The 25255-nt window shown below is 39.6% G+C and overlaps 1 protein-coding gene across 2 annotated transcripts in view; it reads left to right on the top strand.

The window, feature by feature from the left end:
• The first annotated feature begins 23211 nt into the window (after positions 1–23211).
• The window catches only part of ZFPM2 (zinc finger protein, FOG family member 2), a 308698-nt gene continuing 306654 nt past the window's right edge, over positions 23212–25255 (top strand). For both annotated transcript variants that reach the window (XM_057408222.1, XM_057408221.1), the window contains exon 1: positions 23212–23659. In XM_057408222.1, the coding sequence (XP_057264205.1) occupies positions 23620–23659 (40 nt within the window). In that variant the 5' untranslated portion in view covers positions 23212–23619. The remainder of the gene's footprint in view (positions 23660–25255) is intronic.

Below are 25255 nucleotides of genomic sequence, written 5' to 3'. Positions count from 1 at the left end.
TACTTAGTAAGTTGATGCTTCTTTACCATTGACTTTAAAATGAAATTTCAAACAGCTGTTTACCATGTAGTGAAACCAAGGAAATCAAGTCCCTCTAGACTTGTCCTGAAAATCCTGAAGCTTCAGTGCAGTGCCAAATAGGCTTCAGATGAAACAGTGCCTGGAAGCTGCTCATATTTAAACATTAACTTCAGCTGAGAGTTAGATCAGCCAAACAAAGAGGAAAGAGTATGGACACAAAAGCAAGCAATAACACAGCCACTGCTGTGTAGTTGTGCATACTCTATCACTCTTGTTCTCTCAGGTGCTTATATGACTTAGAAAGGACTTGTGTGTGCTATGTGTTTAGAGTTACCTCTGGTAAGTTCACTTACTTAACATCTGCTAACTTGAGCTAAAGCTATTACCCTTCTCAGAAAACCTCTCCTGTGCTTAGAGGAAGTCACAAACTGCAAAGAATAAACAGGTTTTTCCTAGCCCTTTAAAAGGGCACTGGCAAAAACCCTGGAGGGAAAAAAAAAACAAAACAACAAACAAGAAAGTAAGGGAAGAAGCAAAACAACAGGGGAAAAATAATCCCAACAAAAAAAAAAACAGGGGGTTGGGGCAGGGGGAGGGGTGGTGAAGAGAGAGAGAAAAGAATCCTTTTGTAAGAAGCCCAGTATTTTGCATCTCACACTTGGGAGAGGAACAGTAGGCCAATTAGAAGGACATACAGATTGTAAGTAGACAACTCATGTTGCAGAATTGGAGGCTCAAAGCATTTTCCACTTCTACTGTTCCCAAGATCCACTTTTACATGAGCTTAGAAGGAAGAGAGTGGAAAAGCAAAGGTACTATTATAAGCAGCATCATTATCATCATGAACAAATTCCCAGAAACACAGGAAGATGATTTTCTGCTCCTCTACACAAAGCTTTATCTCAGAAATGGGGCAAAAAGTAGAATTTGAAAGAAATCAAATTTATCTGCTTATTTCCATTATTTTCAACATTTCTTTAAAGCCTGTAATTGCACTGTGTGAAGATTGGGTAATATTAGAAAACATCTGTAGCAAAGTGGCAGTGGCAATGGTTAGGTGGCTTTTTCCAACTTGATTTGTTTCATTTCAGTTTTACACATTTACTTTAAACTTATGTTTCCTTGAGTCCTGTATAGAATCAAAGGCCTTTCTAGAAAGCTTTGTAATTTCAAGATTATTTCATATTAATTTAATTTTATTATCAATCAAAAGCTGTACTATGTGGCACGTTTTTGAGTGCCAGAGAAAATAATCCTTTATTACTGTTGTTTCATCAACAAGACAGTCACATAGTGCATGACTTCCACAGGTCAAGCCTGCTGTGCACCCTGGGGTGCCTTTGTTCTCCCCTCTCAGTACATTGGCTACCAACTTCCCTGCTCCTCTGTAATCTGCAAACTCTTTGCAGCTCCTTTAGTTTCTTACTTCATTCTGGAGTTTCTAGATATATCGCTACCATTCCTCTTCTCCCAGACTAGGACATGCTTTTCTCTTACCTTTATCACAGTATCACACAGTATCACAGTATGTTAGAGATTGGAAGGGACCTCAAAAGATCATCTAGTCCAATCCCCCTGCCGGAGCAGGAACACCTAGATAATGTTACACAGGAATGCGTCCAGGCGGGTTTTGAATGTCTCCAGGGAAGGAGACTCCACAACCTCCCTGGGCAGCCTGTTCCAGTGTTCCGTCACCCTCACCGAGAAGAAGTTTCTTCTCAAGTTTAAGTGGAACCTCTTGTGTTCCAGTTCGTACCCATTACCCCTTGTCCTATCATTGTTTGCCACTGAGTAGAGCCTGGCTCCATCCTCGTGACACTCCCCCTTTATATATTTATAGACACTTATAAGGTCACCCCTCAGTCTCCTCTTCTCCAAACTATAGAGACCCAGCTCCCTCAGTCTTTCCTCATAAGGGAGATGTTCCACTCCCTTAATCATCTTTGTTGCCCTGCGCTGGACTCTCTCCAGCAGCTCCCTGTCCTTCTTGAACTGAGGGGCCCAGAACTGGACACAATATTCCAGATGGGGTCTCACCAGGGCAGAGTAGAGGGGAAGGAGGACCTCTCTCGACCTACTAACCGCCGCCCTTCTAATACACCCCAGGATGCCATTGGCCTTCTTAGCCACAAGGGCACAGTGTTGGCTCATGGTCATCCTGTTGTCCACTAGTACCCCCAGGTCCCTCTCCCCTACACTGCTCTCTAACAGGTCATTCCCCAACCTATACTGGAACCTGGGGTTGTTCCTGCCCAGATGCAGGACTCTACACTTTCCCTTGTTATATTTCATCAAGTTACTCCCTGCCCAACTCTCCAGCCTATCCAGGTCTCGCTGGATGGCAGCACAGCCTTCTGGCGTATCAGCCACTCCTCCCAGCTTAGTGTCATCAGCAAACTTGCTGATAGTACACTCAATTCCCTCATCTAAATCATTGATGAATATATTAAATAATACCGGTCCCAGTACTGACCCTTGAGGCACTCCACTAGTTACAGGCCTCCAACTAGACTCAGCCCCATAGACTACAACTCTCTGGCTTCTCTCCTTCAGCCAGTTCGCAGTCCACCTCACTACCTGATCATCCAGTCCACACTTCCTCAATTTAGCCGTGAGGATGCTGTGGGAGACTGTGTCAAATGCTTTGCTGAAGTCAAGGTAGACCACATCCACCGCTCTGCCATCATCCATCCACCGTGTTATTTCCTCATAAAAGGCTAAGAGATTGGTCAAACATGATTTCCCCCTGGTGAAGCCATGTTGACTGCCCCTCATAACCTTCTTATCCTTGATATGCCTTAAGATGGTACCAAGGATAAGGTGTTCCATCACTTTCCCAGGGATGGAGGTGAGGCTGACCGGTCTGTAGTTAGCCGGGTCCTCCTTCTTGCCCTTTTTGAAGACTGGAGTGACATTTGCTTTCCTCCAGTCCTCAGGCACCTCTCCCGTTTCCCAAGACTTGGTAAAGATGATGGAGAGTGGTCTAGCAATGACTTCCGCCAGTTCCCTCAGCACCCGCGGGTGCATCCCATCTGGACCCATGGATTTATGGATGTCCAGATTGCTCAACTGGTCTCTAACCCATTCCTCATCGACTAAGGCAAACCGCTCCGTCGACCTGACTTCATCTAAGGTCTCAGGGGTACAGGGCTCTTCAGGACTGCCCGCAGCAGAGTAGACAGAGACAAAGAAGGCATTCAGTAACTCTGCCATCTCTTTATCTTCTGTCACCAGGGCACCCATCCCGTTCATCAGTGGGCCTACATTGCCTCTGGTGTTAGTTTTGTCTGCCATGTATTTGAAAAAGCTCTTTTTGCTGTCCTTGACCCTTCTTGCCAGGTTTAATTCTAAGGATGCCTTAGTCCTCCTAGCTGCCTTCCTACATCCTCTAGCAGCAGCCTTATATTCCTCCCAAGTGGCCAGCCCCTCCTTCCATGACCTGTAAACTCTCCTCTTCCACTTGAGCATACCCAGCAATTCCCTGTTTAGCCACGCAGGTCTCTTGGCCCTCTTCCTTGACTTCCTACGTGTTGTGTTTATGCCACAAGTTTTCTCTGTATATATCCCTTCCCCTTACTATCCTTTTTCCAGTCACCATTCTGATACCCGTCCTCTGTGTCTTGGCCAAAATTAATCAGAAATTTCCATATACAGATGCATGACAAGTGTTATGCTAGGAAGTTCATAGGCTGCTGTAGAGGAGCTTTTAGGTTCTAGATGTACTAATTAAGAGTTCCATCTACTTCTGATTTTCCCTGTCCAGCTACTAGGAAAAGTAATTGGGTTGGACGCACTGATTCACAGAAATTGACCAAATATAGAATTCCAGGCATTGCACAGTTGAAGTAGGCAGAAATGCCATCAAGTGGGGTATTTCATCTCCCTTCAATGTGGCAGTTATGTTGTCATTATGTCTTTGTACAATCTTGCTGCTAACCTATGGATAGCAATGCAAAGCAGATTTCTGTATAATAATTTAAATACATTTAAACTACAAAGTCTACTTAAAATGATATCCTTGTTTATTACAAGCACAACTGTGAGAACCATGCTTTTTTCAGTGGTAAACGGCCCCATTAGTGTGAACACAAAGTTAGCTGAGTAGTTGTATTTTTTGCTTTTCTCAAGATACATTTTTGTTAGTCCGGATAGGTGCAATTCTTTGCTTCTTCATCATGTTGTTTTTTATAATATTATGTGAAAACTGGCTAATGGGAAGTAATTTCTATAAAGGTACTACATATTGCCACTCAACATTAAAATGACCATTGATACATATGGAATAGCAAAATCAAACTATGTGTTTTAAAGGGAGATGTGGATCACAGTGACTTTTAGTATGTTGTCATCATACTCAATAATATTTTTGTTATAAACTGGTATACTTAGTATAAGATAGATAACAACAGCACTTTAGCCCATTAAATGAAAAATAGGTATTCAATAGTAAAAGACAATAAAAAATAATTATTGCATTATTTTATTCTATGTCTAAGATACCCTCTTTGAAACCAACGATACCCTCTTTGAAACCAACTAGCTGGAAGACCAGCTGGAGATCTTTTCGAAATATACTTCATAATCTTGAACTGAGGGTATTTTTATTTTTCTGGCCAGCAGTAAATTTTCTACCTCAGTAGCATGGCTTATGGTATGGTATTAAAGATCCAAGCTTTCACAGCAGGTTGTATTGGCTGTGTAAGCTTACACTGATTAAGCATCTAGGAAGAAACAGTCAAATATAAACACACAAAACAACACCACAAATTCTCAGTTGAACTTAGCTAAATCAATGAAATGTGAATTGTGAATTTATCTCACTTTAATATACATTATACAACTAAAACCAATTTAATAAATGGTCAAATCCATGGCCCATAGATTAATCCATATTGATATTTCCCATGCAGCATTATTTCTACTTTCCAGCACAAGATATCCAATACTGCTGCTTTGTCAGTTGACAGTCACATTCAATTCTTTTAATAAAATCCTGTATTGCATTACTGCTAGACTGAGCAAGAAGTAAATTTCCATTTGGGAAATTTTGGAAGAAAAGTAGATGCAGGTCTCTACTGTTATTATAGCCAAAAGCAATAATATATGCTCTCTTTTTGACATACCAAGTCTACTGATACATGCTACAGAAATAAATACAAAAATTACCTAATTACCATGGAATCACACTTTGAAGATGTGACCTGGAGCCTGGAACCAACCTCACCTGCTTGACTGCAAATTCCCCTCTAGTGGCTGTTTTGAGCATACAGATTTTGCAGGTGTCACTGCTCCTTCTGTAAATAAGATGAGGTGACAACCTCTTGCTGACATTCATACCTATAACTAATTGTTTTCTGAAAATTATGCAGAATGCTTACAACAACAACGTTGGTCTCCATCCACTCCCTACCCATGCACACCACAGCATTCTGTCACTGCACACATGCGTGCAAGAAAAGCTGGGGCCATACTACAAAATGCAGCTCTTCAAAGTATATTCTGTCTTTGACTTATTTTCTCTCATGCCTTTGGAAACTGGTTAGGATTATTTCAAGGTGTTAGGTTTTCCTTACAGAAAAAAGAAAAAAAAAAGTTGACATTCAAAACTGCAATGTTTCTTATGACTCCTCTGTTTGTCAAATAGGTTTCCAACAAAACCCAAGAAGTTTCCTGGCAGCCCACAGGGCATCTCGCTTTGCCATCTGCTGGTGGTCCCCAGCTTCCAGGTTCCCCTGTTTTAGCTTACTGTTTCTGTGAAATTCTTCTAAGAGTGGGAACCGGAACCCGTAAATGGATTGCCCAGTGTCCTGACCTTGCCATCTGGGAAAACCTCACTGTGTTTGACCATGAGGGCCTTAGTGCTTTCATATTGCCTGGATCAGACCTGGATGATCTTGCCTTCAAGGCAGTGGTCCCTCAGTGCTACCTTATCTGCCTGGAAGGTCTGGCTCAGGCTGCGACCAGTTTCCAGTTTCTCTACTTTAGAGCGAAGGGGAGGCAGAGGTTGGAGGATTCATCTTGCCACTTTCCCATGTGGAGAATTGTAGAAGCAAGAGAAGCCACAAAAGAGAGAAGGCTCAGAGCCCGTGTTCTTGTCCAGTTTCACTTAGATTTTTCCACATTTTCTTGAAGGGAATTAAAATTAAAAATCATCTACTTTGGTTTTAAAAAGAAAATCCACAGTTTTGCTGAAATGGAGAGAAATGAAAAAAAGAAAATATCTGCAGACAAAACCAGATATTTGGAGTCAAATGGCCTGGACCTAAATGCAGCATTTTACTCTTTTGTTTCTCTTCTCAGTCACCTGCAATCTCCTTAGTGTCAAGGATGTGCTGAAATATGCTATAATTACTGCTTTCCAGTGTCTTATAGTAAGCATGCACATGAAATCCCATAACAGTTCCTGAGAATGACACAACCCTGTCTTGTATTCTTGGAAAAATAAAGCTCATTTTTCCTGAAAAAAGTAAAAGTGACCTCAAAGACAGTTTATTACATGTACAAATAAAATTACTAAAGGGAGACAAATATTTCTGTTTGTTTTCTAATCTTTTTCATGAACACTTAAGGGGTTACTTGAAATTTCAAAGGGAAATGTGCTTTCAAAATCATTTTACTTTTCATCACTTCATGCCAATAAGTTGCCTTTTCACCTTTTTCTCAGCTTGTGGAGTATATGAAGAGGAAAAATATAGATGAGCAAAAATCAGACTAAAAATCAATTTAGAGAAAAAGAAAATATTCTATTATTGTAGTTTGATATAGATGGCATTTGGACAGAAAACAGTCCATTCTCAGTAAGAATGAAATTTAGCTTTACTTTTTCCTGCTGAAATAGAACTTTAACCCTTGAGCAATTCCAAAGAATTGAATTTATATTGTTAATGTTCAAGGTGAGACTCTGATCCCACTGAAGTAAATAGCAGAGATTCCACTAACTTCAGAGGAGTCAGATTTAATTCCTATTCTCCTTTGGCTGTTGGACTTTGTCCTGGCACCTACCTAGCAGCATAAGAAAGTAAAGTATCATCACAGAAAAGGATTATGTACTTTTGATGAACTTTATGTGATATGGTAATGCAGAGGATTTAAATCATATAGTAAAGATTCTTAATCATTATATACCAGATTCTTGTCTTTGTGCTCACCTTTACTGGCTTTCAGATGTATGGTATCTTTATAATATAATTTCCATAGAGCTCTAAGGTTTTAGCTCACCCCTGCTTACATTTACCTTGTTTGCAGCTGTAGTAGTGTTTAATGTTAGGGTCAGCATTGCAGCAGAGAAGTTGATTAGGGATGTATGTGTTTGGGAGAGGAATTGATGTACTAATTCTGTGGAAGGGAATACTCCTCTTCAGGAACTGTTTCCTGATTGCTTTTATGGAGGGTACTTTCAATTGCTATGGAAATGATGGATTAGTTTTGTTTGTGGAAACTTCTGAACTCCCATTGTTCAAGGGTCTGTGGCTGCAGGACACACTTGTAGACAAGTGCAGGCAGTTGGCTGGGAGCCAAAGGAAAGTTTTGCTGGAGATCTCATTTGGAAATGGTGACTCCAGGAAGGGAAAGTTTGACTTAGTTCAAGTTGTGATGAACATGCAAAATAGATTTATGTTCATTCAAGTTCATTTGCAAGTTGTAGCTATGCAGTCGAGTTTAATCACTGATATCTTGCAAGCTGAGTTTCAACAAGTCCCAAACTACTGGTATGGCTCCTTCCTTTGCGGCAAAAAAGTAAGAGGGGACAGAATAAACTTTGTTGATGCAGTGTAGGTTTAAGCATAATCCAATATAATGCAGTGCTTAAACCGTTTTCCTCTATTTTGTTTTACTCCTATGAGACAAGAAGAAAGAGCCTGGCAGTGTTTCTAGATTGTGGACTCTTTATGGGAGGGAATATGTCTCTTTGTGTGTACTTTGAAGTGCTTCTGGCACCTTGAGGTTCTTTATAAATGGCAGTAATAATAATCATTTATTGCTGTGCAGTGTGGTCTGGTCTCCCATTTACATTCAGTATGATCGGTTGTGCTGTGTTGCTGTCCTGTTCATCACTTCTCACCTTGCACTTACATGCAACTTCTATTATGGTTATTTTTAGAATACATAAGGCACTCAAATAACATGATTACAAGTGTGGAACAACAGCTTAGGAAATAGATAGGAGGATAGTTCACAGAAAGAGGCAACATACTGTACCTCAGCTGTGCAAGATCAAACTTGACATTATAAAATCAAAGAGAGAGAGTTTAATATTAAAATAATGTGATGAGATTATAATGAGTACCACTTTTCAGTTGGATTACCATCATTTAATGAGTTTCTGGATTTATTTTTTAAATTCAGTATGTATACATGCACATTTGTGGCTATAACACATATGTGTGTAAATATATGCATACATGCATACCCACACTTGGGAGATGTGTGTGTTGATGTATGTGTGTTTTATAAAACATAGAAAATAGTGTGCTGCAGGAAACAAAAGGACCAGTTGTAAGGTCCTATAATGCCATTCGCCACTCCTGGACGGAATTAAAATGACCATAAGTTTTCATTTCATAAAATCTAAGCAATCTTTATAGAACACTTCATTTTCTGTCAGCTTCAGGGATGGGAGATATTTACATCCATTCAGACAGTTTGTGATGCCTGGAGGCAATGTGTAGCAGGGACGGGTGCAACATGGAATGCTCTTCCAGCTCTGGCTGACAGAGGGTACTGAGTGTTTTGTTCTACTTGTCAGACGTAAGAGCACTCCTGTGATTTCTCCCGCTTTGTGCTGAGGGCTGGTTTGGGTTCTTATCTGAAGGATGGTGCTGAACTGGTAGAGGCATAAAAGAATCTTTATCTCCGTATTTGCTTCAGTGCAGCAGAGGAATGAACCCAATATAATATGACCACTTCAGGTAAAGTCTGTAAATTTGTGTTCTTCAGGATTTTGGAATTTTATGATGTTTAGCATGTACCAAATGATGGAGAAATTTTGCGTGAGATTAAACTATTCTCCCTCAGGTTTTGGTAGAATTAAGTAGTATAAATTGTTCTGTCACAAATGCTATGATATTTTTGTTTGAGACATACAGTTACATACATTTTGCATATAACTGAAACAAATTTTAAAATTGTTATGCCAAATCCCCTCTTATAACAGATACTCTCTTCTATGACCCATCTCTGAAAACATTTGTTTCCCCTAAACCTGTTATAATACCTGTATTCACTTCTACTGCTGAAAGACCTTCTAAAACCTTATGGCTGTCATGACCGGAAACTTTGTTCAAGTCTCCAGTCAATTTTGCATACTTTCTTTTTTTTTGATGTCATAATTTAAATTGGACATTCTTTTTGGTGCCCCTTCACTTAGCTCACCTTTTTTTTGATCATATTAAATCAAGGTTTATGTATATTCATCACTAAATTGCAACTATGCATAAAACATTGGTTGGAAGTTTTATAACTAACTGAAGAAAATGAATTAATTGCCACAGTTCTTTATTGATGAGCACCTCCCATATGAAGACAGGCCGAGAAAGTTGGGGCTGTTCAGCCTGGAGAAGAGAAGGCTGCGTGGAGACCTCATAGCAGCCTTCCAGTATCTGAAGGGGGCCTACAGGGATGCTGGAGAGGGCCTCTTTATCAGTGACTGTAGCGTTAGGATAAGGGGTTATAGGTTTAAACTTTAACAGGGTAGTTCTGGTTGGATATAAGGAGGAAGTTCCTTACTGTGAGGGTGGTGAGGTGCTGGAATAGGTTGCCAAAGAAGTGGTAAATGCTTCACCTCTGGCAGTGTTCAAGGCCAGGTTGGACAGAGCCTTGGGTGACATGGTCTAGGGTGAAGCGTCCCTGCCCATGGCAGGGGAGTGGGAACTAGATGATCTTAAGGTCCTTTCCAACCCAAGCCATTCTATGATTCTATGTTACATTTCTTTACATAGCTCAGAGTAAGAAAATATAGTTAAACATTAGTCTAAATAAAGAAATTGTATCCCTGTAGATTTTTAATTGATTTTGAACCATCAAGTTTTGATAGCAAAGTCACTCTAGTGCAGAAGAATGGGACTATGGATTGTATTGGATGAAATTCAAGGCATTTTAAATACGTTGTTGGAATAAGCAAAGTTTGTAATTTCACACCCCAAAATGATACTGTATCATAAAGCCACTGTTTAAAAGCATTTGATTAGTGACTGCTAAATAGCATCTAAAATAATAATTTTACATCTTGAGGCAATCTAATTTTCACTTAGAACTATTTTTAATTTCAATTTTACTTCAACAAGAATTAATACAGGTCCTAAACAGTTGTCTTAGAGATGTGCATGACAAGGTAACATCTGGATGAAATATAATGGCTTAAGAAAATAAATCATTTTAAGTAATATAACTCAGCCTGAAAGGGATGAAAGTCCATCCTTCTAAATAATTTTTTAATTTTAATAATGATTTTGGAGAAGATGTAGCTATTGAGAGCAGAGAACATGACATAGGGTATAAATATTCCAGCTCCTCTTCTTAGAAGCCCATAGAAAATGGTAGTCAAGAGGCGTCTGGGGACATTAGTTGACAAGGTCAAGTAGTTGGATTTAATAAAATTCATTTTGTAGCTGGAGATTTAGTCATGGCTATAAGACAGAGAAGTCATCTCAAGTAAGGAAACCTAACAAGAAAGCAATACATCATCTGTGCTGAGTGAAATATATTGCTCTCTATGAAGTCATTTAGCTTCATGTGAGAATAAGGAAAGTTTTGGAAGTGTGTGTATATATATATATATATATATATATATATATATATATAGCATGAGCTATATAAATACCAGGAAGTAATAATGTAAAGCATTTGTTTCAGTGATCTTACGAATCTCTGGTAGCAGCTTAGCATCATTGCCACTGGGATACAGGGACGTCATGAACTGATTCAGGATGAAGATCTGTATTCCATTACCAGTTTGAAAGATTGTACAGTTTTAACATAAGGAACTGATTTTCAAAACCTTCTACTGCCATCACTGAAGTTTAAGGGAGATATGGGATTAGTTTCACAGAGGAGAACTGGGCTCTTAGACTTTCTTATGCAATTTGAAAATGGAAGATGCTGCAGGAGATCAGCTGGAGAAACAGAAACTGAGCTGGCTTGTAGATCGTTGTTTATTACTTCAGTTTGAGATTCAGATCACATAAAATGTTTGAAGTCTATAGTTGTGTATGAGCTATCTTATTTCAGAACAGACAGTACAAAATAGTGATGATTTCAAGAACTACAATACTCTTGGAAAACAGGGGGATTTGTTCTGAACAGGCAAACACTGATTAATTGTTCCTGTAAAAGGGAGATACTGGAACTGGACTTGCTGTGTGTCATAAAGGATATCCTCTGGTGCTTTGTTTTTTTACTGGGTGCATTTAGTATATGCATACCTGTGCGTTCTAAAATCAACTCATTATAAATGCCTTGCTCTGAAATTTAAAAACTGCAACTGCTTGAACTGAATTTCTGTTTTCTTATATTCAATTCAAAGTGTTTTTTTTTCCATATGTAGGTATTTTAATGAAATGTATACAACCCAAAATGAAATATTAAAATTAAACTAAATAGTTTCTAGCTGTGTATTTTAGCAGAACGTAGATTTCTTACAGTTAAATGCTCTGGAAATAGGACTGCCTAATTGCATCATCTAGTTGAAATGCAAGAAATCTAAATAATTTTTTTTTTCAGTCCAGTCTGGTTTCTGAAGTTATAAATGAATGTGCTTCATCATTTTTTGAAACTTTCATTATGTAAAATCTCACCATGACAGGTATTTTCTTGATTACTAGCCTAAACTTTCCATTCTAGAAATCTATGCCACTACTGCCTCTTATATACTATCTTTTATTGAATCATTTTTCCTAGTGTTATCTCTTAACAATATCTTAGTCATAGTACAACACACTTGGTTCTCATCAGCACTATTCCTAAGGCATTCCTTGGTTTACCCGACTTTCTGTCACTTACTGAAATGTTTTTTATTTTCATACTGCAGTGCACAGGACAAAGGTTAACATCCCAGAGCAAGGAGTTTAACAGAGTTGAACAGAACAAGAGAGATACATTAACAAATACTGATAAGAAATGAAAGGTAGATGAGAGAACCATATAAGTAAAAAGAAATCTAATGTAATATATGAGGTGATGAGTAGGTAACAAAACAAGGCATGCCTATCAACATACTTTTTTCTCTGCCTCTCAAATGACCAAAGTGCTGTTTACATGAGGTAGACCCTGATGGTTCTTCATGCAGGTCCCATATCTCACATCCAGAGGCATTTTTTCCAAACCCCAGGCCTAATGATAGGCTGGAGGCTAATTAAATATGTGCATTGCTGTATCTGTTGTTGAATTGGATGCTGTAGGCCCATATCTCTTCGGGCAGAATGAATTAGAGTTGATAGATGGTGGAAGTCACCCATTAGGTGTCATTTGGGAATAAGAAATATTAATTTTGCATATATATTTTTTCTGGCAATCTTCTATACAGTAAGCATGTACAGAAAAAGAAAAAGGTTCACAACCCACATTTTGGGCAAGGTAATAAAAAGTTGGTCTGACCTCACCTGCCAAAGGGTTAAACCAAGGAGATGTCTAGGTAGCACTTTCATTTTTAAACCATTTGACAGCTACTCCACCAGTTTTCTGCTGTATATTTTGAAATGTTTTGCATTTTAAGAGAAACAAGTCAACCATTTCGATGTTGGTATATTCATGTTCTGAAGCAGTGAGTAAAATGAAAACTGTTTCCTGCAAATACTTCCACCAAGTTGCAGACTCAGTCTTGCTTTTCCACTTGCTTGTGAGGATATTCACTATGACTCAAAATGTTCAAAACTCTAAATAGTCCCAAAGCCATAATGTGTCCTAGTGCCACAAGGGTTTGTGATATGAGTTTTATAGGTATAAACTCACAATGCCTCAGAAAATTAATTCAGAATCTGTTACTACCCTTTCTTCAACTGCTCTATGTACAGTAACCATGTGTAATTCACATCCATTTCTATTTTTAGGCATTGTTTGAAAACATAGTTTGCATGTAGTATTTAGATGTATAGCTACTAAAAATTGTTGATCAGTCTCTAATTTGGAAGAAATTTTATACTTCACACTAATGAAAGATATTGGAAAAAAACTAATACATCTTGGGAGATTTCATTATGATCTATTTCTGTAGTAAATCTACTTGTACTTATCAATAGCTCAAGCAACACTTTTCACTTTACAGGACAAGGTAAGAGGTTAAGAACCCATTAGAACAGCAATTATCTTGTTTTATCATCACAAGCAGATGCTTCCTAAGAAGCAGAAAAGACAGCCTATAAACCAGGTGTTCAAGTACCATAAACATCAGCAGCACAGAATACATCATGGAGCAATACATGAGTATAATTACAAGAATAATGACAAAATACAGAAAAATGGTTTGATTTCTTCACTAGCTTAAGAGAAGTAAATTTTCCATTCTGTCATCCTGAAATTCTCAGTACAGAAACAACATGGAATCTCACATAGATGATATACAGGCTAAAATGTTGGATAAGGACTTTGGAAGCAAAATTGTGAGAAAATGGAAGAAGAACTGTTAATGATCTAACAAAAATAATGAGACGTGCCAAATTAAAATAAGTACAAAAATTCTGCATTCATTATTCCAGTATGTAATTCAGGGAATCAGAGACTAAGGAGCAACATTGTCATGTTAAATCTTGCCCTTTTTATTTGCATCAGTCCTACTGAGTGAGTGAAAGGGAATTTAAAATAAGTGCAAAAAGCTCATTCAATAAATAGGCTCATCTGTGGCTATTTGAGTCAAGAAATCCACCATTCAAGAGAGTCAAGAGAGTCAAGAAATCCATCCATCCAGAGAGTGGCCAAGGCAACAACCTTTGGGGAAAGGATCACATTTCAAAAATCTATCTAGGATGTTGTTGGTCAATGTCCAAAAACAAGGAAAATACAAGTAGGAGTACAGGATCCATAGATTAGATTGTTTGGTGCTCATTATAGGACTATTTCCATAAAAAGGGCATCTAATTTGAATGAAGAAATCTAAAATATTTACTATATACACAAATACACTCACTATTATAATGTGAAAATAAAGCCTCTGGAGCCACCATTGGCATTCTCACTGTTGTACTGTTGCACTGTTGCTTCAGTTAGGTTAAAATCTATTAAAAAAATTTGCAACGCACAGAAGCAAAAATGTCATCAGCTTTTTTTGCAAACAGTATCTGCTGTAAATGAAGCTATCCTCCACAATACTGTGTACCAATAGTATACTTTTTGTTTACCAGTGGCAGTTAAGAAGTAGTGTTCTGGACTCAGGAGTAAACAGATTTGTAGAAATGTCATGCTCAGACATACTCTAGAAGTTAGGTATCCAGCTGATGTACTCATGAAATAATATCTAATTCAAGGAAATGTAAAAGACCAAACGCAGTGAACTGTGGTTTTGTTACAGACAGTGAGTAACTGAAGTTAGCTGAGTTCAATGAGAGTAAATATGGTCTGCTGAGTTTGATCTGCAGGACAATGCTAGAAATACAGCTGATGGGATAGATTACATTTCTCATAGAAGAATTAAACTAAATTATGGCAAAAGCCAAATATTGCACTTCAGGATTTAAAGAGCCTCTAGTGTTTAGTGATATGGACAAGAAAAAACAGAGAGCTATGGCCTACTTTTGGGTTCGTCAGTAGCCCCCTAAAATTGGCAACACAGGCCTGAGACCAACTCATTAATATCTCCAGTCACATGCTGTCCAAGCAGTATGTTGTGTGGCTGGCAAAACTGCCCTACAGTAGTGACTTCTCCCTGTCATATCATGACACCTCACCTCATTGCTCTGCTTGCTCTCACCTAAATGTAGCTCTCCTCATTCCTTATTGCTCCTTGCAACAGCCTTTTGCACTATAGAGACTTCTGGTCTGATCCCCATACAACAACTTCAGTATTTGCACACTCATGAGTAAAACAGGGTCAATAAAATGTCAATAAAATACTATTTTCATAGAATCAATATAAGTAATCTTTAGCTATCTTATATCTGGCTATCTATTTTAAGAGAGGTTAATTTACGTATACACAGATGTCTGGTCACTTTGCTGCAGAGGGAACCTAGAACTCTGATAAGAATTTCACTTGTGAGTATGAAGTGGATATGTTATGTAACATGAATTTAATATGTAATGTAAAGAATTCTTAATAATAGGTATTAAATAATCAGTATTTTATATGAATTTGACTAGCATTTTTTTCTTTTGGGCCAACAGACATAAAAGAAAGGTCAGACAGTTAACTTTACTCAGTTGCTTACATCAGTGTGTGCAAAGAACTCTGTTTCTGTGATTGGAAAACACTACAAAAATGCTCTACACTCAACAGTACTGATGAAAAAGATTTCATGAAATTGAGGTCAACATTGTCCCTTGGGTGCCTGATGGGAAACAGCTAGGGAGTGGTTATCCTTCAGGATTTTTAGTTGGAGAGCTTCCACCTTAATCCTTTTAAAATCAGTGACTGGGAAACAATTGAGAACTCTGATTTCCTCTTTTTTTTTTATGTTATAATTCCTAACTATCAGTATCAGTCAAAGGATTGTCTCTAAAGCAACCTTTTTGGAAGCAGCTTGATAAACTTTAAATTTCATTTTCAAGAGGGATTAAAAAGGAAGACTGGAAGGGATTCTAAGTTACTGAGACACTTCAGAAAACTGTAGTTATACTTTTACCTTTTACAGTTCTATTTGAATTTTGGTGTTAGCTGTGGATTTAAGGAGAAGAGGAGAATTTGAATTAAATTTTATTGTGAGCAGATAAAACATGAAGGAGATAAACATGTATACTGCTAATACCAGCAAAATCAAGAATATATTTAAATCAACAAATTTTGAGAATAATTTAGCTTTACTGTGGTAAAGGTAGACTTAAAAAATCTTTTCAATTTTCTCAAAATAATAAGGGGTTACAGATTACTGAATGACTCTGAACTGTACTTTCCCTTTGTTCTTCAGCCTCTTGGTCTTTTACTAAGTCTGCTGTGCAAAGTAAGCGTCTCATTCTGAAGGTGGAAAACCTTAGGGGTCCCACTTTTGAAAGACTGCATGGTAAGATTTCCTTCCTAATGCAGTTGATTCTATTTACAGGATAATGGCACAAATTGAAGAGTTGCATAAATTATGAACACTCACCTAATAAAACAAAACGTATCTATGCTACTGAGAGGAACCTAAAATCTCAAAACGAGATGCTATGCTGGCAAAGACTTTGAGGCTTTTCTAATAGGTTTAATTATTTATTCCTATTTATGATGATGATGCATAGTTTTATGTATTCCTTAAATTGTTATACAATACCTATTCTGATACATACAGAGGACAGCTTATGTTACTGCTCTGAGTGGAGGAAGCCTCATTTGCACAATATGAGGAACAGATAGGACACAAGTACAGATTATACCATAGACTCTACCATCTAACATTATGCATTTCTGTAAGAATATTACTTAGATGGGTATATAGCAGAAGAAAAAACTGGGTTTCAAAAGCTGATGAATGTGATTATAAAGCCATAATAATAAACTGACAGATCCGTTCTAGGTACCACTGCACCTACAGGGGGATCATCATACATGTTTCCAGGTTTCTAATATTTTTCAACTCTTGCTTATGCATCTATGTATGTTGCTCCTATGTATGCTTCTATGTATGAGATGCTAGCGTATATGCAACCTCCATCACTGAAACTGGGCAAACTGAGATGCCTATAATATCTAATTTGGCTATGTGCAATAAGGACATTGCAAATCACTCCTCAGAAGGATGCTACATAACAATTATGATGGATTGGAAGACCAAGGAGAGGAGAAAATGTTATTTTAGTTCAAGATCTGCAACTAAAACTGCACTTTATACTCATGTCACTAGTTTACAAAAGTTGCACTCCAAAGTCTTAAACAGTAATTTGACAATATTAATGTTATCTTTTCAGTGTTCACTATGTCTACATGAAATACTGCTGTTGGCTTATTTAAAAAGAAATAAAGATAGAAATGAAGATTTTTAAAGCACAAGAGCTGTCTGCTCTCTGTTTTCCCCTTGGTTTCTGCTATTCTACTCTTCTTTGCCTTTTTCTTCCTTTTTTATTATATTTTCTTCTGAACTCCTCCCTCTGTGCTCAGAAGCTGCAAGTAAATTCAAGCTATGTTATTGTTTGCATCTTTGAGACATGTGCCACTCTCAGAAGCCCAGACTGTGCTAAGGGTAGTATACTCCTGGGGAGGGTAAGGTCAAGGAATGCAGAGAAGTCCTCTGACTTGTAACAAAACTGGAGTCTGAAGGCAATGCACATGTGAAAACAGTAAGTTACTGCTGCTGTGAGCTTCACAGTCTTGCTCCTGGCTGAAATTTGCAATGCGGTGTGGTATTATATACGTGTCAGTATATTTCTAAGTTTTCATTGGCCATCTGTAAGCAGTAGGGGTGAATGGGCTGCATTTCAGACAACCGAGGAATCCAGGAGTACTTCCTCACAAGTCATTGTTCCTTCCATCCCACACTCCAGATGCTGCCATATGTGTGATACAGTATCTCATTCTGAGCATGCATCCATGTTTTTAGCTTTCTTTAATCAAAAAGGTTTCTCTAGCTAAGCCACAGCTAGTGAATTTTCTTTTCCAGCTGAAGGCATGGCATACTACATGTTAGCTTGTGCAAGTCTTTGGCAGTAGAATTTTGCTGATCTTGATATATATTTTTTCTATAAGGAGAACATGGATGTCAAAATTAGGATCTGTTTTGTATGTATAATTTTTCAGAAGTAAATGCAAATTTTTCCAGGGTATTACTGCAATCCTGTACAAAAGTATTTTACATTATTATGAAGAGAATTATGATGGCTATTCTGTGATTCTGATTTAAAGTTGCCCAGAAAAGTCTGAGCAGTTTGGTAGACTAAGTTTGTTCATCCATAAGTCTACCTGAGCAATATCAGAGAGCATCCAGTCAGGAAATGAAGAATAATCTGTCACTATTTCTGGATAACAAATAAGATATAAATTTTAATGTGAGACGAAAAGTATCTTGCATAACTGAACTATTGAATGAGAGCAGTGATTTTTGCTCTAAATAAATACATGAATAGAGACAGGAAACTAATAACCAAGAAAATACTAAGCTTTACACCAACCAAAAATGAACTCAAATCCAGAGACTACCCTTTTTAGGAAGAGTCTGCTTAGGAATCCAGAAAGTTTCTGAGGTCACCATTTATTTCTATGCCATTCTTCCTTCTCCATATGGAGTGGACATGGGTTTTGGCTTCTAAACACTGGCAGATCTCCCAGAATGGATGCAAAGGTCTGGACTATCAACATGAAGTCTGACTCAGCAGTGATTCCAGCACTCTGTGTGTCTGGCTTCCTACATTGTTGCATCCATTGAAATCCTGCAGCCAGGAACTTCACTGTAAGGTTGTGATCACTCCTAGGGAGTAAAACATTCACAAAAAATGTAGCAGTAATTCAGTTCTAACTTGTTTACAGGACTGGTTGAAAGGGCAATACATATCCATTGGTCACAACCATTCTCTTTGGGTATCCCTAGATCTTCTGTAGGTTCCTCTGCATGTGAGGAATCTGCCTTGCAGCACTTTTCCTTTGTGTCATCAAGACACATATTGGTAGAGCTTTTTGTTCTTTATTTCAAGTCAGAGGAAGCTTTACTTCTAAACTTAAGGCTCAGACTGATCATCTTTCAGCTGCTCCGGTATAGATTTGTCTGTTTTCTTGTCTTACAATCTGACTGTATCTGGCATGACCACACAGGAAATCTCCAAATTATGAAATTAGAATAAATGAGATTTTTCAAATAGCTGGGAAAGGTGTCAGTTGTCCTGTATTCATGTTATAGGGATATTAATTCTGAGCAATAATAATTTCATGGTCAGTCTAGTTAATTACTTCACTATTGACCAAGGCAAGTTACAGAAAGGCAGTATATTCTTTCTAATACTGTAAATGGATAATACTTGGGAAAATACCACCTTTTATTCTTTTTCATTCACAGCTGAAGAACCAAACACTGTGATTAAGATCATGGAAGAATCCAAGTCTTTACAATGGATACCAAAACCTACGAGCCAAAGAGAACCTCTGCAGCTTTATTTTTTTTAACATTACATGGTAAGAGCCTGACTGTGAGCACATCCCAGAAATCAAACATATTTTCTTGCAATTCAACTGCTGCCTAAACTTTGGGATATCTTCATTATATATTAATATCTTTGTATACAATAGCCTGAATCCAGATTTATGTGATAATTCTGAAGTTATTATTTCAGTATTTTAGTATTTCTTCTTCTCAATGAAGGAATGGAAAAGTTGTTTTAAAAAAAATCAGAGTGTTCTCCAAAGGACATTGTTTTCAAAAGTATGCATGTTATCTATGTGTAAGATAGTTGCTAACACTTGAAAATCATTGAAATCTCAGCTGCGATTTTCCTAGTTTCTTTGCCAGAGTACAGGCATTTCAAGAATTTAAGTTTTGAACTGTGATAACCATTCAGTTAGAGGGCTTATATAAATCTTTTTAGAATCTTAGTAAGTTGCAGACAATTGGAAATGACGAAGTTCGAGATGATTAAGTGAGCCTCTGTAGAGGTTATTTTCTTCTTCTTGAGATATTGTAATTAACTAAAAGCACATGTCTTCTGAAATGAGCCTATACCACTGCTGCTCACATCCAATTATTATTTTGGTTGAAGAGTGCTACATTTTTAAACTATTCTTACTCCATTATTTCTAATTATCTGTCTGTACCCACAGCTTTTGGATGGACAGACATCCACCACTCCTTCAGTATAAATACTGGAGACATTCTTTCCCCTGCCCTCATGCCTAGATGATGTAGTTGCCCTCCCACTGCAGGTTACCATTCCCAGGCCATGCTGGCAAAGCACACTGTGACCACAGCCTGATGCTACAGGCAGTATCCAACAGGTGAACCTGAAGAGCCACAAACACTGCAGCCTTGGTGTGGGCATCAGTCTAGTTACTGCAGTTTAGACAATTATGCATCTGGGGAGGTGGGATGAGAGGTAATTAGTAAGATTTAAAAGATCCTTTCTGAATGACTCTCTCTGAGGCTAAAAGAAAATGCTGGGCCTACTCTTGAGCCCTGAGGAAAGCTACACCACTCAGCTTGTGTCTGTATGACTCAAGAACCCGTTCCTGTGTAACCTACTCTAGGTGACTCTGCCTTGGCAGAGGAGATAGACTAGATGGTCTCCATAAGTCCCTTCCAACCCTAATGATTCTTTTATTTTGTGACTCAGGCCTCTGCCCCACCAAAAAAGAGTGCCCTTGCCCACACTGCTTATCGGAAACAGCTCCCAGTAAACAGCACTGGAGATCAGCTCAGCAAAAACCCATCCTCAGTGACCATCGGCAGTGCTTGAGCTGTGCTCTGGCATAGCCTCAGCTGCTAGGCATGGCCTGCTTAGAACTCCTTTTTAATCTGGGATATGATATGTGATACTCATTCTGCTAAAGAGAATGCATAATTTTCATGCAGTACTAAAATGCGCTAAGTGAAAGTTCCTCTGTGACTCAGGGAAAACTGATTGTTAATTTACATCATTAATTCAGTTTCAAAACAGCAGGCATATGTAGGTTACTTTTTGGATTTCATAAACAACTTCTTGAACTTTAGGTAAACAAGTCCAAAATACACTGGAATATTGAAATTACTAAGTGTAATAATCCTTTAAGGGATCAAGTGTATCTCTCCAAATAGTCAAGTTTTTTATATGCCCTCTTTTGAGCTGATAAAGCAGAATACAGCCTTAATGCTTTTCAATAGACAAAATATGTAACTTACCTTACATTACTGCTTAAATATTTACGAAAGCAGGAGTCAGCATAATAACGATGCTCTTATGTAATTTACACTAAACAGTATGTAAGAATAAACACTTGTGATACTGACTCTAGCACTGCTTCATTTTGCATTGCTGTTTTGTCATTTATTTATGGTTTATACCACGTATATTGTATTAATTTCTAAGTTACAGTGGCTGAATAATGTTTTAAAAGTTGCAGTTTGTATATTTCCTAAATGTTGGAAACAGGGTACTCAACTCCATTCTTTTACATTTAAACAGCAGGTTTAGAGGTGGTATCTGTCAAACTACCTGTTGAGGCTAAAGACACTGCGTGGGAGGCAAGCAACAAAATAAACAGAAATGGATGGTCAGCATATATGAAAGGAAGAGAGTTCTAATTCTGATTAGGGAACTGGACTGAGATTTAAGAATGGTGAGAACGGGCAAAGACCAAACATTAACTTCTATTTGAAAGGTGGGTGTCTCATCCATTCAAGCCCCTGTTTGAGTCTAATTCTGCAAGAAAACTGTAGCAAAGCTTTTTGTTTGGTGGACTGTAATCATATTTGTCTATTGCCATAGAATGTCTTCTTGAAAACACTACCACTGTTACATTGGTAGTTAACCATGAGCCCACACCCCAAGGAAGGAAACTGAAATACAAATTTGGCACACCACAATCACTTCAGCTAAATGGAAAAGATTTATCATTTACTCAGATTCTTTAAAGTATCTGAACCGCAAATTTTAATACAGTTCACAGCTTCTGTCATGTTCTCTTTAATAAAAAAGTGGATCTGTAAATTCACTTATCATTTACAAGCATTATTTTCTAACATAATATGATGAAAAAATTAGTGAATTGCCGTGTTAGAATTTCTGCCACTTATATGAAGACTTTCGCAATATTGGCCAAACAATCACTGAATGCTTTCAGAGGTTAAGCTTAAAACTGTTTCTATTGAGAGTATTTGGATCACAGAGGCAAGAGTTAAAGAAATGCTCAACAGTTCACCTGAACATAAATCATTTAATTCCTGCTAGTGAAGTTGTAAAAGCACTTAGTGTTGTGCACATTCATGTGTCAGATCTGAAATTTCTGGAAGCATAGTAATAAAGATGTTTCGATATCAAGTGTCCTTACTTGGCACCAGTGAAATCAGGCTGATTCTTGTGGAGTTTTGTGGTTGGGTTGTTGGTTTTTTTTTATTCCCCAAGATTTTTGCAAAGTTGTTGTTTGGCAACACTGAGAAACTGGACAGGGCATAAAATGCCAAGCAATACAATGAGGTACTTAGTGTTCATAACACATCATTTACAGCTATGTATGTAAATGAGATGACTCAAGTCATCAAAACAGAATGTTCAAGAGAAATTTTGTCCTAAAGACGCAGACTGTAAACATAAGCATTCCTAATGGTTTAGCTTTGTCAAACACTTAATTGGTAACAGCAACAGAAGCGTCAGACGTTGGTTTCTACTGGGCAAGAAAAAAAAAAAAATCGCTATTATCGCTATTTAGAAGAGCAAAACTAATTAAAGCCTAGGCAGTTAGGCGGCTTATCTTCCTCTTTCATCTGAAAGTCAAAGAGATGGATCACGCGGTCAAACCGCGATGACCACACGGCCGGTGCTCCCCGTGACCCGCAAGCTGCCGCGAGCGGGTGCAAGCGGCCGGACAGCCGCGAACGAAGAGCGCTCGCCGCTTGGCAGGGCGGACCGCGGCGACACTGGGGAGGAGAAGCCGGGATCGTGCGGCCGTGCAACCCCCGCCGCGGGCAGCGCTCCGCCGCGGCAGGCTGAAACCCGCCCAACCCCGGACCCTGCGGGATCTCCCGGGCCAGAGGCCCGCGAGGGAGGAAGCGCCTGCTCCTCCCAGGGGCAGCGCTGAGGCCGAGGCGACCGGCTCTGCCAGGACACCGCGGCGGACTGCCGGACCCGTGCCGCTGCCTGCCTGCCTGCCGGGAGTTTCTTCGCCCGTTCTGCTCCGTGCCTCTTTGAGGAAAGTTGCAGCTCTCCCCGCCACCGGGAGTCCTGGCAGCGAGCGCCGGGACAATCAAAGCCTCCCGCCTCAGCGCCCCGTGCCCCGGAGGCAGCGGGCGATTTGCATGCGGATTTGTCGCTGGTGGCAGCCGCTGCCCGTCAAGCCTGACGGACGGACGCCCCCCTCTTTCCGCCCCCCCGTCCCGGAAAGCCCCTCCCTCGCCCCCTCCCTCGCCAGCACCTCCTGCCGCCTGTCAGTCGGAGCGGAGCGCGGTGTGGTGCGGGGAGCGGTGACACGGCAACGGCGGAGAGCGGGCGAGAGAGGGAGAGAGAGAGCGAGGAGCCGAGCTCTCCCCTCCCTCCCTCTCTCCCTCCCTCCCTCCCTCCCTCCCTTCCTTCCTCTTCTGTCTCCCTTCTTTCCCTGCTCCCTCCCTCCGTTCTTTCTGCTTCTCTCTCCCCTCATTCTCACTCTCCGTCTCACCCACCCCGATCTCCGTTTGTCTTCCCCTCTTCCTTCGTCACACACGCACACACTCTTTCCCTCTCCCCGTTTTTCTGTCATTTGAATTCGCTTCTCAAAGCGGCCAGCGGCTCCTCTATGAATCCCGTCTGTTGATCTGTCACCCTTCCCTCCACCCCCTGTCCCCTCCCAGCTCCACTCCTGTACCTGGAGCAAGGCAGGAGCGGCAGTCGAGCAGCATGTCCCGAAGGAAACAGAGCAAACCCAGGCAGATCAAACGTAAGTTTCCTGAGGGGGGCTCCCTCTAACAGACTTTTATTTATCTCGTTCTTGGGAGACGCGAGAGAGGTTGCTGTGGGGAGCAAAAGGGGGGTCCAGAGTGCGGACTCAATGGTGAAACTTTGCCAAAGAGGCTGAGAATGGGGAGAGAGGCCGGGGATAGGCGCGAAAGGCAGGAGTTGCTCTGTCGCGGGGTGAGCAGGCTCCTCACTGTCTCATGTTTTTGCTCCTTTGGAGCTATTGCTGCCGCGTCGTAATCACTTCAGGCTATTCCCCCGAGTTTCGGAGTGGGATCACTCATGTTGCTCAAGTTGAAGTAGCGCCGGGAGAGCAGCATAAACCATTTTGCGAACACCGTACCACTGAGCAACTTTCTGCCTCTAACGCGTGTGAACAGCCGCATGCCGAGCCTGGGCTGCAGTAAGTACCGGAGGACCGCAGAAAGTGTGCGTGTGGGGCGGAAAAACCAGAAAGTTCCCGCGGAGAGCCGGTGAGTAGCGCCGCGCCGGCTGCGGGCCCCGCCGGACGCTGACACGCGGCTGGACATACCGTACCGCGCCGGGCCCCCAGGGTGGCTCCGCGGCTCCTCCGCAGCCGCACACCCGCCTTGGACGTTTGCGGGGCTTCCAGCACTTTTGAGCTGTTTTCCATACTGAGAAACAGGTGTGCTGGAGGCTCGGAGTTGAAAGGTACTCTGCCTAATAGTGCGCCTAGTTCACTTTTCTTGCCAGCGACACATGACAGTCTTAACTTCATAAACTTTTCTGTGCTGTAGATTATTCATCCGATTCATCCGAACAAGTCTAGCAGTTGGGACTAGAAATGTCAGACGTTTCGAAAGAGTGTCTGTAAATGATTTTGTTATAAAATCAGTGGCACTGCTCTGATGTCTCTTCATTGATGTTCTGTATTACAGAACTCCATTCAAAGTAACCAGCATGGGACGTGGAGAAGCTTTCAGTAGCATTTTTCTTATTGATTTCTGCCTCCTGAATGCTTATTAATAGCTCACTTCGGATGGAATATGTTTGGAATTGACAAAGTGATTTAGTAAAGAAGAAAATGAGCTTCATGTCAAATAAGATCGGTCACTGTGAAGTGTTCGAGTAGTATTGGCTGAGCATCCCTGCCTTGTAGAAATTACCTTTTTACAGTCTTTAACCTTATAATTACAGCTAACCATCATGGTTTCAAATTTAGTTTTCAGTTTACTGAAATGGCCCGATAAATGATTGAAACTTTCTGTGACATATTTTTAAGTTGAATATAATTCTGTGATCCAAGAAACTTTTATTTACTTTGAAATTGATATTCCCAAATAAATGCACCATGTGCTTTTAAACTTATGCCTATCTTATTTAATATGAATTAAAATGATATAGTTAATTCTTTAAAATTGATCATTTTATGTGATATGTTTACGAGCATGATTTAGGATGACTTTCTACTATTGATGTCTTAATTGTTAATAAATAAGGTGAATTGATTGCGTGGCACAAAGACCGTTGGTTTTGTATACTTTGTTATCATCTTCAGTTAACTGTATCTTCCTCACAAAGGCTGAAAAGTGCTTAGAGGGCTTTTAAGGTACTGTAT

Source organism: Pezoporus wallicus, unplaced genomic scaffold (genome assembly GCF_028554395.1).
Source record: "Pezoporus wallicus isolate ANWC-B61680 ecotype Strahan unplaced genomic scaffold, APGP_CSIRO_Pwel_v1 contig_3815, whole genome shotgun sequence".
In the NCBI taxonomy this organism is placed as follows: Eukaryota; Metazoa; Chordata; class Aves; order Psittaciformes; family Psittacidae; genus Pezoporus; species Pezoporus wallicus.
The sequence above is the reverse complement of the archived record's forward strand: the minus strand, read 5'-3'. Positions and strand labels throughout refer to the sequence as shown.